This window comes from Nicotiana tabacum, chromosome 20 (assembly GCF_000715075.1).
Source record: "Nicotiana tabacum cultivar K326 chromosome 20, ASM71507v2, whole genome shotgun sequence".
Taxonomy (NCBI): Eukaryota; Viridiplantae; Streptophyta; class Magnoliopsida; order Solanales; family Solanaceae; genus Nicotiana; species Nicotiana tabacum.
In genome coordinates this window covers 6,747,628-6,759,895 of record NC_134099.1, presented here as the reverse complement: position 1 = coordinate 6,759,895, position 12,268 = coordinate 6,747,628, and the positions used below count along the sequence as shown (strand labels likewise).

General features: G+C 32.7%; 1 protein-coding gene across 1 annotated transcript; it reads right to left on the bottom strand.

Annotated features, from left to right (window-relative positions):
* Positions 1-1,528: 1,528 nt before the first annotated feature.
* LOC107788585 (putative galacturonosyltransferase-like 3) lies at positions 1,529-4,217 on the bottom strand. Its single transcript, XM_016610274.2, has 2 exons — positions 3,384-4,217; positions 1,529-2,384 (listed from the first exon to the last, which is right to left on the bottom strand). Exons 1-2 carry the CDS (start codon positions 4,127-4,129, stop codon positions 2,108-2,110), a joined length of 1,023 nt encoding a protein of 340 aa, XP_016465760.1. The 5' UTR covers positions 4,130-4,217; the 3' UTR covers positions 1,529-2,107.
* Positions 4,218-12,268: the final 8,051 nt, after the last annotated feature.

Genomic DNA, 12,268 nt, shown 5'->3' with positions numbered 1-12,268 from the left:
CATACGTGTAAAAATGTACCAATATTTCATTCAGTGCCTTTTACTTCTTCCCTTTTTCTTTTGTGGATTCACTTTTATTCTTATCTCGAATCCAAACACTGCAAGATGTGCTTTTGTTTCCACTTTTCATGTATACATTGCTTGGATCAAGTAGATTTGTTTGCTTTTAAGTAGAAAACAATCATTATATAATAAGATATGACTTTACCAAAAGATTTAATAATTTATTGCTTTAATTTTATCCCCAAAGTGTATCAGTTTACATTATCTATTCCTTTAGAGAAAAAAGTGTCTTGAGGATTCTGCATTTGTAGCCAACCTTTATTCCTTTTGATATATTTTAATCTTTGACTACACACGAATTATGTAATATTAAATTCAAATACAACTATGGCCTGATTTATTTTGTAGCCAACCTCTCTATTCCTTTTGAGTTTGAGCTGGACACAATTGTCTTCTTAATAATAGTAAGTTCAATTAAATCATGAGGTAGATCAAGATTCAAATTTCAGTCGATATATAAAATCGTCATATGATTCCTTTTCATCGTGTATACATTTTGATAGGTAGATAACCTATACATGTGTTGCAAGGAGCCGGGTACGTATCAATAAATTGATTCGAACACACCATAACAATAGAAAGTTCACGAGAGGACAAATATAAAATTTCATTTGCATTATTTTATTCTATCAACAAAAATAATGAGAAAATCCTAAAGCTTGAGCATTAGAGGGTGCGCGCAGGACTGCACAATTCAATTCGTGGCAAATTTTGGTAGATGTCAATCCAGAAATGATATAGTACTACAATATATAGCTGTATCTAGCTAGCTTTCAAATTCTTTCAAAGCACAGTACATTTTCATCATTCAAAGCTGGAATATATAGCTATAATGTTCTGTCACATTCCACAGGACCACAGAAACCGATGATACCACATTTACCATTTACCAAGGCTAAGAAATTCCATGCATTTTTATTCATAATACCCTAGCCTTGTACATTTTAACACCCATTAATAAAAATTCGCTGTTAAAATTACAGCTTTAAAGAAAAATGGTTATGCTCCAAAAACTCTTGTTGCACATTAAATTTAGTTTATTTTTCCTTATTAGAAAAATAATACAAAGAAAGTGCATAAGATATTGAAATTCACGGGCAAATGATCCTCTAGCAAATCTACTTTTTTCAAATATTCAAAGTTATCTCAAGGTCACTTTGCTTAATCATTAAGCATTATGTAAGATTATCACAAGCAAAAGGGTATTATTTAGCAAGAGGCAGATTCAAAATTTAACAGTATAAATTCAACCTTTAAGATTCTAATAATTGTTATATTTCATGCTCCGAATCAAAAGTTATGGATTCAAATAAATTCGATACCGTTGTATTAAAACTCACCCTTACTACGATGTATATTTGAAGGAAAAAGAAGCATGGAAACACCAAGAATTTTCATACTTCCAAAATTTAAAAACACATGAGCTCAATCCAAAAAATCCCAAAGGATACTTACAAAATGTGGACCCAAAAAATGAGATAAAATCAAAAGCAGCTCAATCAAAGTATCAAACACCATATTTTCATGATTTATGAATTTATGAATTACTACATCCCAAAGGAAAAAGGAGAGGAAATAATTGAAGTAGGTGAAAAGTGCATATAATGACATTAGCACCAAACATAAATATAAATCTGTGAAAGCAACACAAGAATCTTCCCCATAATCCAATCACTTCCTTCCAAATATCTCATCCACCAATCAACAATCTCCACGTCACTACATGACCCCACCATGGTAAATCCATAATTTACCTCAAAATCCAACGGTTAAAATCATCTTTAACCAATAACAACAATAATATTATCCTACTATATCCTACTAGTGAGATCCACGAGGATAATGCATACAGACTTTATCTTATCCTCGTCCAGACGAAGAACTTTTTTTTGTTTTTGCGCAAAACCCCAAACTACCCTTCCTTCTACATCACCATACTCTATACATTCTTGTCCTCTTTCGTCTTTTTACAAACTTCAGTATCACTGTCTCCAGCTCACTCAAACAAATATTCTACTGCTAAAAATAGCAGTAATCTCCTACATCAGCTATCCGAAAACAATGATTCATGTCGGAATAAATCGTACGGTGCCCATAAACCATCCAACGGACATGGTTTCTTTGAATCTAATCTTAACCATGGTTTACCTTTTCCACTCCAATGTAATAAACTAACTGGACCTGGATGTAAATCCCTGCATTGCCCTTCAAGATTATCACCACCTAATCCATGTTGGTTCCATTTATGCTCCACTTGCTTTACATTTCCGGCGAATACTAGTAGAAATGGTGGCAATGAACCCAATTCGTAGATTCTGTACCTGTTAATAATAACATCAATTACGTCTCAATTCTAAATAAATAAATCCTTACTGATCATATCTATTTAATACATGTTTATAATAACAATAATTGTATCTCAATTCTCTGTGTTTCTTTTTCTATACTATTGTGATAATGCATGTTTGTTTGAGCTGAGGGTTTATAATAGCCTCTCTATTTGCACAAGGTAAGGGAAGACTGCGTACTCACTATCATCCTTAAACCGCACGTGTGGAATTACATAGGCGGATCTAGTATTTCAATTTTATGGGTTCAATATTAAAAGTTTTTAGCATTAAACTCATTATATTTTTAAAATTATGGGTTTATATCTACTATTTATTACAATTTTAGTGATTTTTACACAAATTTATATTCTGCACCAAAAGTATTGGATTCACCGAAAGTATTGGTTCAGTTGAACTTAGTAGCTCTACGTTAGCATCCGCCCATGATTGTTGTTGTAATTACGTCTCAGTTCTAAACAAATGAATCCTTACTTACCATATCTATTCAATTAATTCATTTTGTATATTATCAGAGTGTGTTTTACTATTTCGTTCATTATTTCAAGTCAATTTGAAATAAAATAAAATTGTAGTTGAAATTTCAGTTTATGAATATTTCTAGTGAAAGTAATAATGTTCAACTAAATTGTAACTTTTTTCAAGTGAAATTTAGCGCACACAATTTGGACGTCCAAATAATCTTTTTTCTGCTCCGACTTCACATATAAAATCAATTTCAACCAAATATTATCCAAATGGCACCTAGCATAAACCTCTAAGCCAAATAATTTACACAATTTAACGTGATATTAGCACAGATAAATTTTTAAATTCAAGTCTATTTAACTTTCAATGACACCCATTAACATGTTTGCTCCGAAAAAAACATTTTTTTCGAAATCTAAAAAAACTTTTATACTTGTTAAGAAGTGTTAAGACATAATTATACAAATTAAAATACAGTAATATTTCATTAAAAAAAGGTAGTACCTCTTTTGAACTCTCATCCAATGCTCGAGTTTGCGTGTATAGCCATTATTCCGCCATTTTTGCAAATCAATAACCATAACTCCAGTGTTAAAATAACAAGGAGTCCGATTCTCAAACGTGTTAGAAAACGTCGGGTGAAACCAAAATTTGTTCGTAAAATAATGAGTAAAATTAGCATGACAATATTCAGGCGCACCTAATACACGACCGCTAAGATCAATATTCCAAAGCTTAGCTATATCGTCAACAACAATGAGATCAGAATCAAGGTAAATAATCCGATTTACTGTGGTAGGAAGTAAATCAGCAAGGTAAATTCGAGCGTAATTTAGCGGTTGGTCTAAGGCACGACGAACAGAAGAGGAAATCAAATGACGGACTAAAGTTGGATTGAAGTTGTAGAGCTTGAAATTAAGGTACGGGAAAGTTGAGGTAATTGTTTTGTTAAGGTTGTTAAAGTGTCGGTGAACGGCGAGGAAATGGAAGAATGTGTTTTCAGGACACGTGGCATGTTGTAGGACGGAAAGTACGCCGGCGATTGAGCCGCGGAGGTAAGGGGAGGAGTAATCTAAAGTCATTGCTATGTGAATAGTTGAAGAGCAATTTTTGCCGTTACGAAATGCTGGAGCTTCACGGAATTTTGGAGTGTCGGAGGCGGTAACGGCGGCGGTAACGGTGGCGGGAGGATGAAAAGAGAGGAGAATGAGGAGGAGGACGCTGGTGATGAGGTGGTTTCCCGGCGGCATCGTGGTGGCGACGGTGGTGGAAGATTTAAAGAGTTGTGTGGTCAATGTTGAAATGAAAGAGAGAGATAAAGAAAAGGATATAATGTTTGCTTTGGGAAACTGAAGAAAGGAGAATAAATGTTTATGTAAAGTGACCGTTGAGCCCCTTGAATAAAATATGCTGACGTGTCTTAATTTGAGTAATTTCTTCATTTAAGTATTCTTTTTTCTATTTATTTGTAGAAAGAATAATCTAACTTGATTTTTTACTTTAAAAGTTGCTAATAAGGACAAAATAGGTTAACCGTTAAATGAGTTTTTTTCTCTAGCTTTTTCAAAAATCGATTATAATTTAGTTAGTGTAAAGCAATAATTTTTTTTTACGTGTATATATATTTACTGAATAAAATTTTACAGTAATTTTCTTATAAGACATCTTTGAAAGGGCATTAATTGACGTTTCTTAAAAAGCTCTTTAAAAAGTTGTTTACAATTCAAATGCTATAGTTATCATGCGCATGCATAAATTTGAATTCAATGTTGTTATAATAATATTTGCATAAATCTTTCGTGCTCGTAATTAATTAAGTGCGAAACGAATAACTTCTGAAAGCATGTAAGTAGTAAGTCGGCACTACTAGTTTTTAGTAGTATAAAAATAGAAGGATAATATAGGTGTGTTAGCTTCAAAATGTTCGGAAAAAAATATTGTTTTGAATATTGTATAAATTTTTGTAAAATATGTTTTGCAACAAAAAAATAATTAGATAAGTTTTATAAAAAGATTCACAAACTTGAAGAGTGTGCATGATATTTACTCTTTAAAATTAATTATACCTATACAATTACGAGGGCATATGTGAGATTTCAATTTACGATGAGAAAATGGTGCCAGGCTGGAATGCCGCGTATATGTTCTTGTTTGATTGTGATTTGCTTCTGACTGAAAAGTGGAAAAACAGAAATCATGTGGTGTTGGCGGTTCCACGGACTGCTTCTGTGAACCCGTACTGGTGGGCCGTACACTACATTAACCCATTTGGGTGAAGATCTAACGGCATAGATTGCATTTTGGACCTATATTAATCCGTTAAGGCTCGTTTGGTACGAGGGATAAGAGATAATTACTCTCGATATTAAATTTAAGATAAATTTATCATATGTTATATAAAGATAAATTTGTGATATAATTAATCCTGAAATTAGTTATCCAGAATTAGTTATCTCGAGATTATAGTACACTTTTATCCATATGAGAGGATGGGATAACTAATCCCAAAATAATTATTTATGAGATAACTTATTTCCGAACCAAACGATCTCTTAGATTCTCCATTGGAAAGTGCTTTTAGGAAAAGAAACACAAACTATCCCTTTGTTTACATTAAGGGAAAATCCTTCTTTTTCCACCTTTGATTCGATTATACACAAAAGTGGATTCAGGATTTCGAGAAGATGGATGTACTATAGACTTTTAATGTGTTGCTTGGGTTCGGTTTTACTCTAGCATCGCTCAAAATTTTATTCTATGTTGGTGCATACTATTTTTAAATCTTGGGTCCGCCCCCGAATTCAAATGTATTGTCAGATACGATAGTATACCAACTGATAGTTTAAACCCTAATATTATATTTTTGAATTCGTCTTCCCTAGTACTCGATCAAACACACACCCTACGCTTGATAAACACAATCAACGGTTGTGATGAGATGTATATGATATTCTTACAATTAATTAGATATTTAGAGCTTATGCTCTAAAAATTAAATTAATCCCGGTAATAAATACTTTCTTCTTTAGTGGGTCTTATGCTACGTTAATTCAAAAGGATCGAAACTCCAATACAAATATCGATTATTGAATAACAAAAAAAACACTGGATAAACATTTGATTACCCCCTTATGTCATCCAATAAATCAAACGACCTTTCATCTGTATTTATCAGAGCAACAATCTATTTTAAATCTAAGGACAATGATGAAAAAGCCTAAGAAAATGAAAGCAGAACCAGGCCATAAAGTAAATTGGATGGAAACAATAGCACTTTGTCATTTGGCAAAGCAACAACTTCAAATAATTCCCCATGAAATCATAGTTACCTAACCTATGATTTTGAAAAATTATAGGAATCTAAATGTCCATTTATTCTCCTATTTTGAAGCTACATTATACCTTGTCTTTATCATAGATGACTGTTCAATGTCCTCTATAAGTTACTGGAGTACAAGAAATCTACCTATAAGTTATCAATATATAGCCTTTATCCTTTTCTTCTCTACAAAGGGTATGCTATTTTTGCTTTTTTCCGAGTAATTCTCTGTTTTCGTCTGATCTATAAGTTATAAGTTCGATCGTTAAATCGATTAGTAACACTTGTATTAAAGCGTCAAAATAAACTATTTGCATTACACTTCCTTCACGGGCAGTTCTTCCCCGAAATCTGAGTGAGCAGAATTATCCTTTTCTTATGGATAGGATGAGAGAACTAGAATCAGAATATGACCAATTAAAAGAATAGAAGTATAATAATATCCATTTTTAAATTGATTCAGAGCTGAGTGTGGATTAGGACGTCAATACAACCTGGCTGAAAAGGATAGAATTGAATTTCATATATAGCACCTCCACTATTATATCTTTTACCAAGCATTTGAACGATATTTAAGTTGAAGTAAAAGAAAAATATTTGAGGTTTGAAGACGAAAGGAAAAATGTTTGTCGAAATGAGTCAATATTTTGTAAATAATGAAATACTGGTATTTACGATCGATAAAATAATGATTATTGTCAAAATATTTTTCTCTAACTACACTTCTAAGTATTTGTTGCGGCCAAATACACACACGCAAATATACGCGGTCATCAAGTAATAAAGTGATAAAATAAAGTGATGAACCCACAAGGACTTGTTATCAACTATTAGCTAGATCAGACTATCCTACTTATCTAAACAAGGATTAAACCCAAAAGTAGTAATGCTAAAGTAATAAAACTAAAAAGAAAGTAAATAATGAACTCTAAACAAAGGAAGAGTAGATTTTTATGTTATCAATTTAATGAAAATGATCCAGGGTTATGGGCTATCTAACATTCCTACTATATTCTTCAATTGAATTGACTAACTAATTCATCTAGTTTATTGGTTGACAGGGTTAATATTACTCATAAGAATTTGTCGAATTCTTACTTGCCTATTCAAGCTAACCTAACGCCTATATGTCTATGAAATTAGAACTAACAAAAACACATTTATAATTCCTGTATATCAACCAAACAAGGCAATTAGGTATATGTCTATTCTAACCGCAAATCCAATCTCCGATGTCCAAGTTCAAGAACTTTCTCTACTCAATCCTATGTGCAATTTAGAATTCCCACTTTCGAGTTCAATTCTAGATTCATAGTTAGTATTCAATTGGTGATCAAGCTATCAAATAATTAAGCGCAAGATTGAATAAATAAACTAATATGATAAACCAAGAAAGTAAAATCAATATCCGAATAATAATAGTCATGATAGAACCACAACCCTAGAATGTGAAGTTTAGCTCCAATAGACATAGTAGCCAAATAACAAATCATATAAAGAAACATAAAAATTACTAAGTTTGGCGGAAGAAGATGAAATCTGGCCTTCACGGCGGCTTCTTGCTCTCCATATGTCTAATCTCCTTCAAAAAGTGTGTTCTATGACCTAAAAGAGGCGTTTTTGGCTTATGTAGTGCATACTAAGGTCGTGAGCCAAAGTTTTCCTTTTCCTATTCCGACTCAGCTTCCGGGATTGATGTTGGAGTGGATGCTTCGCATTCGCCTCAGCTTGCACTTCTCAGCATCGGATGTAAAGCATCCACCTTCTGTTCCCTTAACCTTGTTGCGTCCAAGTGTGGATGCTAAGGTGGATGCCTTCTCCCGACTTCACTGCTAGGGGTGAACCAACTAGCCTTTTTTGCAAGGTTGGATGCTACGTATCCACCCTCTTCTTCTATAGCTGGAGCACCTTTTCTTAATATTTTTGCACTACAAACGTCCTAATCATCACATACAACTTAATTAGTCATAAAACCAATAATTAACACATGTTGGATATTTTAACACCAAATATCATCAAAAAGCGATTAAAATATAGGTAAAGTAACATTAAATATATAGAAATATGTTCAATATTAGTATCGTTTTAAAAAAAAAAATTAACTATAAAAATTATGATTTGTAGTAGCTCTTATATAGTCTTTATGCACTTGATATCTTATTTCAAGAACTTTTGAAAATGATGTGACATTATATATGTTGACTCTCTTCAAAACCCCCAATATTCTTTTTCAGACGAGCCAAGTAAAAGAAAGCTATGAAATCTTTTATATAGCTTATAAGATTGTAGATATTTTTTAAAAATACGTAGTATGTTATATTTTCAAAAAATAAACTAATTAGTGAAATTGAGTTATTAATGCGTTGCCAGCTATTGGAGCAGTGTTTTTTGATGTTTGGTCTTTGTGTTTGGTTCAGATTTGCGGTGGAAGTAAATGAAATAGTAATTTATTAAGCAGATGATTTTTGTTGGAGTTATAATAATGGCAATTTATCGGTAAAACATGTTGACGGCTAGTGGTGGTAAACGGGCAGGTCGAATAGGATATGGGATGAGTTAAAAATATATAATGAAAAAGCAGATAAATTATTCGATCCGATTCATATTTAATACGGATAAAAAATAAATTAACCAGCAAATAATATGGTTAATATATGTAACCATATTATCCATGACTGAGGAACCCCTAAGATTTTACAAATGTAAAAGTTAAACCCATTAGTTCATCCATTGATTATAAATTTTCTAAATGGGTAATATAGTTCTTATCTATATTTGACCCGCTTTTAAAAAGTTCATTATTCAACCCACTTTTAATGAATAATATGAATGGTTAACTGTTTTCTTTTAACCATTTTGCTAACCCTATTCACAACACGTTATGATAAGAATAAATTGTGCTAGCATTAGCGATTGACTTAATAGTTACATTAATTAACATAAGCAAATCCAAATTTTAAAGTCAATAATTCATGAGTGGGTGTGATTTATCGACTGTATATATGTTGTTTCAACTTTTTCCATACGTACAATATATGATTTGAATCTAAAGCAATTAATTGGATTATTGTAAAAAACTTAAGAAGACCTCAAACTTAATAGTATGTCATATGATTCAACAGCTTTTTGTTTGAAAAATGCAATTGATAATATTACTAGTATATATTTCAAATATTTAAATAGTAACTATAGCTCATGCAATTGAAATATATAATATTACTAATTTAGTATTTATTACAAATATTCAAATATTTAAAGTTAATGGTACAGTATGTCACAACTATAACATATAGCTCGTCGCACATATTGTATGTTTTGGCGTACTAGTCTCATGGATTTTTTTACACGCTACGCTACATCAAATTCAGAAAAATAGTAAATAATGTCTGTCTTATAAAACACTGCTTTTCGTTCCTTTTTAATGTAAAATTTGTTAATCAATCTGTATTGCTGTAATAACCAATAAACAAATATTAAACTTTCTGAAATAGAAACAGAAACAGAAAGTTAGTAGAACCAATTTAACGAAATAAATTCTGGAAATATAGTATAGAAATAAATCGGGTGAAATACCCCTAATATTTTAAATGAGGTCATATAGGGTATTTAGTAAATAATTTAAGTTTTCTTTTTTTAAAAAAAGAAAAGAAAAAATCAACTAACTAAAAAAAAAAGGAAAAAGTTAAGAATTTAAACCAAAAGGCCGAAGCCCATTGGCACATCTGCCAATAAAAGATGAAAAGGGTTTAGAAGCAAATTGCTTCTGAAGGAAACGAAGCAGAACAAAAAAAATACAAAACGCGCACACAAAAAAAAAACGAACAGAGAAAGGAAAAAGGGGAAAAGAGAAGAAGAAAGAAGCTTTGGGCCTTAAGAAGAATTGGGAGTTGAAATTGAAAGTATTAAAGCTCTCCTTCGACTTAAGAGTTTGAAATTGATAGAATTATGGACTAGTTCTATGATTAAATATAAATCTACAAACTAAGACTCAAACATGAACCTCGATGATTGGGTATTCTAAATTAGTGAAAGATTTAGCCTAAATGAGGCAATTAACACGAGATCAATGTTATGAAATTATAGATTGATTGGAGGAATTTGTACGAGTTGCTTGAGGTGAAGCAGTTGGTATTTCGGCACGAGTACTGTGAGTAGTAATCTTACCGCAATTTATGTTTTCATAACTTGCATGATTTACACATGATTTTTAATATGAATATGTTACCGATTATTTTAAATTGCATGTGAGACAAGTCTTTTACTCGATATGATACCGAAATAGTTATTTGACATGATTACAATTGTTTTAAATATTCTTGATGTCACTAGATATATTTTACCGTTACTTGAATTTACTATTATCGAAATGAAATTACATGATTTGATAAGAACCGAAATGCCATATATTATTGTAAAATATTTTCCTATGAGTATATACGGTTACAGAGACAAGTATAAATGTGAGTAGACTTTGAAGGATTCCGTAGCTAACGACGGGTTCGTTAGACCTGGTGCACCTTGTATTTACCGATTACAGAGTACAACTATAGCCCTCGCTAGTGAGAAGGTAGAACTAGTATACCGTTACCAATTTCCCTCGAGTAGGGACTACCGTTATATTTGACTTCTTGCGAAGAAGTCCACAGTTATACCGATTACATGATTCATTCATTGAAACTCCCCAAATGTGAATACTGATATTATACAATGTTTATCGAGCTTATTACTGAATTATTAATTGTATTATACTACAAGAAAAGCATGATGAGACTGAAATTATTTATTGTTTTCGAAAGGGCATTTTGATGTTATTTGTTTGAGATACTAGCATGGTTTCTGACTTGTCCCCAATAAAAACGGTTGTGGTTAAATTGTTATTACTCACTGAGCTAGTGACTCATTCCCAGCTAATTTTTTTTACAGAGACATTAGTTGATGCAGGCGAGGATTTCGTTAATTAGAGTGCACAGGTTGATAGTTCTTGATGAGCCTCGCACTCGTTCGCGTGGGCAGAGATTTTATTTATTGTTATGGTCTTTTCATTAAACTCTTAGAGTCTCTCCATAGTCATTTTTTTAGTGTCATGAGTATTATTTATTTATTATATTCCTATACTGAGTATCGTTCTCATTTATCAAAGTTGGAGATAAATTAGTATTTCTAGTGGTTAGTTGGTGGTTTAGTTATGGTGGAGACTTGTATTGGTTAATTGACAAGTTGTCAATTGTTTGGTATGATATTAGGATGTTTGGTTGTTGATTTGAGACAAAAAAAATTTTGGGATGGTCCAAAAACAGGGGAAACTTTGTCTGATTTTCTGTAAAATACCGATGAGGCTTACTTGGGGGCACTTGTTCCTAAGTGCCGGTCACGATCCTAAATTGGGTCGTGACAAAGTTGGTATCAGAGCTTAGGCTTTAAGTCTCGAGTCATGGAGCAATGTTTAGTAGAGTCTTGTTCATGGGTATGTAGGCGCCTATACTTATGATCTCGAGGCTACTAAACATTTAGGAATGTTTTCCCTTCTTTCATTCTTTGATCGTGCGTTGACATAACTTGAGATTGACTTTGGAATATTTCTTTCGCAGATGGCTAGGACACGCACACCCTCATCTGCTGGACGTGGTGCTACCCGGGGTGGCGGTCAAGCTGGGGTTCATCAAACTAGAAGACAGATTGCTCCTCAACCTCAAGTTGGGAACATGGGTCAAACCCAAGCTGTTATGCCAGATCAAGTGCGAAAGCAAGGAGTTCAGAACGCTCCACCACCAGTGCCAATTGTTGTACCTACTGTTGCCTTACCTACAGATGCAATGGCAAGGTTATTAAATGTGTTAGAGGCACTGGTGCCTACTCAGAGAGGAAGTTCATCTCCTCAAGCTACTTTACAGACACAAGCACCTGCACAGACTCAGACTTTTGGAAATAAGGAAGTATCCCTACAAGAGTTTCTGAAATTGAAATCACCAAAATTCACAGGTTCCGATAATTCAGCAGATCCTCAAGGTTTCTTAGATGGGACACTCAAGGCATTACGTGCTCTTTGATGTTCTAGTGAGAGAGCCATAGA